The 4,726-nt window shown below is 37.0% G+C and overlaps 1 protein-coding gene across 1 annotated transcript; it reads right to left on the reverse strand.

Moving 5' to 3' along the window:
- Nucleotides 1-724: 724 nt before the first annotated feature.
- Nucleotides 725-4,466, reverse strand: LOC103611869 (transmembrane emp24 domain-containing protein 7). Its single transcript, XM_008629436.2, has 3 exons — nt 4,296-4,466; nt 2,954-3,199; nt 725-1,128 (listed from the first exon to the last, which is right to left on the reverse strand). The coding sequence occupies exons 1-3, from the start codon at nt 4,464-4,466 to the stop codon at nt 892-894; spliced, it is 654 nt and encodes a 217-aa protein (XP_008627658.1). The 3' UTR covers nt 725-891.
- Between the last annotated feature and the right edge of the window lie 260 nt (nt 4,467-4,726).

Below are 4,726 nucleotides of genomic sequence, written 5' to 3' on the forward strand. Positions count from 1 at the left end.
GTCCCTAATGGATGCAATGTAACTGGTGCTGGTGCTGTACTGCTTGATAAAATACAAACTATCTCTGGTCTTAAATGTGACAAGCAGCAGCACTAGCACAGAGATTGCATAGCTTCAGTAACAAAGTTACAATAGTCCCCTTTTTATTGCATTTTTAAAAACAACTTGAGGATTAAATTTTTTTTAATAGAGAAAGCATGTTTCTCAGGTAGTTTAGAAGTTGTTTAGTAAAACATTGTAAAAGAAGAAATGCATTATATTTTAATGTAGAAAAGTGTGTGTTTAGACAAATACACTCAAGTATAAAATTTAGCAGGTTTTGAAGGTGGAGATTTACCAGGCAGGTGGAGAATTTGCACCAATATGTAGTATCAAGCTTGCAACAATTTTACAGATAAGCAAAGGATATAATTGGATTTTTTTTGTTGTTACAGCAAATCAAAACAGTGCAATACATCTCACAACTACAGTTCATCACATTAGCTTGTTTATAATCCAACACAGCCTGAAAATTCAAGTAAAATCAAATTTTCATGAGTATTGTCTTTCACATCAGACACTAAATTGGCAGGTTCTTTTAAAGCATTATAGCACAGATGGGCAATCATATCAGTAAAGTCAAACTCAATTTGGATTAAAATCAGCAAAACCAAAGAGAGGGTGGTCATTGCCAGATATTTAATACAAGTATCAGAAAATATTAAGTTTACTCTATATTTCAAATTGGGTGTCCCTTTCATAACTTTTGGGTTACGTTTTGTGTTTTTAATCAATAAGGAAGGGTAGGCATTTAGATGTTTCATATATTTAGTTCTTTGCCCTTACAATTAATTGGAGAACGGTAATTTCACAAGTGAATAGCACAATGACCTGAAGCATTATCATTACCAGTTATGATGCAACACGGGTTGTTGTGGTTCTTTTATCTGAGAAGAAGCTTCTGAGGAGAAATACCTGCCCAATACTAACTACAAGAAGAATGATTGCCTCCCCTATTGACCAATAGGCTACTCTTGTGTTTAAATCCTCTGCTCTGCTGCGGCCTTGTGCTTCTCTCAACCGGAAATGAGTCTGATAATCAATGACAGACTTCAGAGCTTCATGAATTGAAACACACGCAGACTCCATCTAGAGAAGCAAATAAATACACATGCTCAATTAAGAACTCTTCTAATGTTTGTTCTGTGAAGTTCTGTGGTTTGGTAATTAAAATTAGGATTCACATTGTTGGGGTCCCTCCCCCCTGCCATGTAGCCCTGGGAGAGGGGCCCTGGGGAGGAGGCACAGGGTTTCCCTAGCCCCTGGTCAGTCTCGTTCCCCATTGGTTGTTTTGTGTTCCCCTGTGCAGGCAAGGACCCTCTGGTCCCATGACTGTAACAGTTCCTAAGCATGGCCCCAGCCATGCGGCTGGAGAAATAAACATCTCTCTGAAACATCTAGCAAGAATCCGTCCATATATATTTCTTTTCCATGGGCCTCCTTGTTTGATACATTGTGTTACAGAATCCCCACTGTAACATCACATAGCTTTACAAATGAAAGATTATCTCAGTCCACTGTCAGACTGCAATACTATAAATCTAATATATTAATCAAGTTTTACACACAGGAATGTGACTAAGTACCAAAGTGCGCAAAACTGCAGATGTAATACAGTGATGCACTCTAAGAGCCAGAAACTGAATATTAAAATTCATGCATGTTTGGGTTCAAAAGTAAACACTGTATTGAAATATGCCAGTGATCCAACATTTGCCAATTCCACATACACCAGTAAAATAAGCAGTAAATCTTTCTCGAGATTTGGATAGCTAGTAAGCTTTTATATCATTAAGATTTGCATAGTAGATATTAAAACACTTTTAGATTTCAGAAATATTTGATTCTTCATCACATAATACCCAAACTTCAGTTTCCCAAAAGCCTGAAATCTAGATTGCTGACCTCAATATGTTCTTTTGGCAGGAGATCCTTATATTAGTCACATATGTAAAAAGTGATTAGATAAAGGACAACTGTTATCTTTCAGTGTTCCTGGATGCTCCCTACCATATTCATAAAATAAACACTCAAGACCAAATTGCCCAACTAAATGTGTCATCTTTCATAAAAATCACATTCTGTTTTCTAACATGAAAAATCTTAAACCTTTTCAATATACATACTACAGGCTTTCCAAGACCTAGATCTTTTTTAAACATAAACCTCTTCCATTTTCGGTTTATCTTCTGAAAGTAAGAGTCAGTACCCATGATTGTTTAAAGTGAAATTTGGTAACAACTATAGTATAAGAATGTTAGAATTCATGAAGTTACTGTTCCAAGTGAAGTTGGCTCATTTAGTTTAGGCAGAAGTGGCATAAAACTAAAATTATGAAGAAAGAAAAAAACATTAGGAAAACAAGTCTGGAGCATGAATACTGTTTTGCCACTTAAGTGTCTTATAAATTACATATCTAGAAGCCAGTTAAGTATGACATTTTGTTCATTTGTTTATTTTGCTAAAATTCTTTTCCAATTTTAAAAGTGACAGCTATATAAGAGATGAATCATTCAAGTCTTCGCCTCAAAAAAGACTCTAAACTATTTCAATATAAAACCAAATTGTTCTCAAAGTTTCTCCAAAGTTCAGGAATTTTGAAAACTCTGATCTACTGATATTTAACACTTTATAAAATCCACACTTCCATAGACATAGAACCATGGCATTAAAAAGTTCCCCTAAACTCCAGGGCACTATATTTTCCCTAATTTCCACTTAATCACTTGGTAAATCCTCCTCAACTCTGCATTCTATAAATCCTAATTTTCAGAAAAGGTTCACTTTTAGTAAGAGGGTTTATTTTAAAGAAGCTCTGATCCATTCATTTCAAGAGCGATATAGATATCTAATGCAGTTGAATTTGAAAAACATTCCCTCCACCTAACAGTTACTGTCAAACACAATATTTTACCTGAGTAAGTGCAGTTGCTCTGTTCTCACTAGGAAACAGTGGTGGATCTTCTCCAACCTGGAAATCAAAGTACACGGTTTTGTGTGTGAAAGTAGAGAACTCATTGCTGAAGCAGAATTTGTATGTTCCATTTCTGGATGCAGTAAATGTGAAACTATCATATTGTTTCTTCATCTCTTTGTATAATACAGCACCATCAGGACCTTCCAACCGACAGTCCACATCATAATGACCTCCAGTGATCACCTGAAAAAAATCCAAGAAATTGTCTTAAACAGAACAGACATCCAGCTAGCATTGCAAATTGTTTGATCTGACAAATGTTTTAAAATGCGTTAATTTATAAAGCTATCGAGTTTGAAAAAATCGTCATCCTATGAGACAGAACAATTAGAAATAAGTTTTTTTAAATTGAGTATATGTAATGTCAACTATGTTTTCTAACAGTTTATGAAGGAAACTAGTTACTTCATTTTGAGATACTAGTACTGTAGCAAAAGCTAGAGTAGATGAAGTTTGATGGGGCAGACATTACTGCAATAAATTAGTAATTTACTATATCCACAAGCCCATCCATACAATTTATTCAGCAAGTTGAGACTGCCAAAATCAATAAACCAGCTATTTTATGTATGACCTAAACTGTCTAACTAGCCTATTAGGTCAAGCTGCTTTATGTTGCAGAAATAGCATATGTTCAGTAGAACAGGTATTACAGCCTGACTCATCACATCAACAGAGCAGTGTTCTGGAGGTTATGCTGCCTTACTCCTGCACAATAAATGACAGTAATTCTTTTCAACACCAGCATGTTCAAATTATACCTACAAGTAACTCAAAACTTCATATGATTATGAGAATTTTCAGTCTTTGATTATTGTTGATCCATAGCATGTTCTTCTGTAGAATCACACTAGCTATCCTTTCTCCACTACAAGAGCAACTGGCAGTTTAGGTATTCATAGCTTACTATTCTGTAATGTGATTCTGATAACTCTCAGGCTAGTAGTTAAATTTAATCCTTGCTCCAAACTTCTTGCCTTTAAGATAAAGCATCCTAAAGGATGAAGAAACTTCTATCCACAAGCACATCCCTTTTATATACATACAGAAGCTTTCTAAAATAATAGACATATTATTTGAAATATGTAAATATCTATTCAACCACATACTATAAAGATTTGTTCAGAGGCGCCAAGCATCAGAAGCAACATTTCAGATAAGCTGTTTGCATAACATAGTTTTAGTGCACACCAATTTATATCGGTATTAAACTCCTAATACTAACGGCAAAAGTGAAATAACAAGAGAGTCCCCGGGGGCCGAGGGAAGCACGGAGTACCTGAAATTCGAGGGTGCACTTAGTGCCCTGGACAATCTCCTCGTAAAAACATTGTTTGGCGTTGTCAGTCAGCTCGAAAGTGATTTCGGAGGCCCGTGCCGCGCAAGCTACCAGGAGCAGCGTCAGCCACCCCCACGGTCCCGCAATTCCGTAGCCCCGTAAAAACATCATTCAGCGTGCAATGTGGACTAATAGGACTAATAGTAACAGAGTTTGAGCCAGGCGGAAAGAGGGCAGCCCTGCATCGGAGGCCAGCAGGCGCAGAGCCCGGAGGAAAATGTCTGCGGCGCCAACCGATCACAACGGAGAAACCTGAGGAAAAGCGCTGTGCTCTCAAGAGCAACCACGGCGCCTAGTACCGCCCTTACAGAAGCTCTTCCGGGTGAACCCTCATAGTTTTATAGACGTGGTGTTCATTGTAGAAGGGCGCG

This window comes from Corvus brachyrhynchos, unplaced genomic scaffold, assembly GCF_000691975.1.
Source record: "Corvus brachyrhynchos isolate BGI_N302 unplaced genomic scaffold, ASM69197v1 scaffold1263, whole genome shotgun sequence".
Lineage (NCBI taxonomy): Eukaryota > Metazoa > Chordata > Aves > Passeriformes > Corvidae > Corvus > Corvus brachyrhynchos.

Coding starts and splice junctions, on each gene's coding strand:
- LOC103611869 (XM_008629436.2), bottom strand. CDS start 4,466: ATGATGTTTTTACGGGGCTACGGAATTGCGGGACCGTGGGGGTGGCTG. Junction 3,200..4,295: donor AGTGCACCCTCGAATTTCAG/GTACTCCGTGCT, acceptor GATTTTTTTCAG/GTGATCACTGGAGGTCATTA. Junction 1,129..2,953: donor GAGCAACTGCACTTACTCAG/GTAAAATATTGT, acceptor TTGCTTCTCTAG/ATGGAGTCTGCGTGTGTTTC.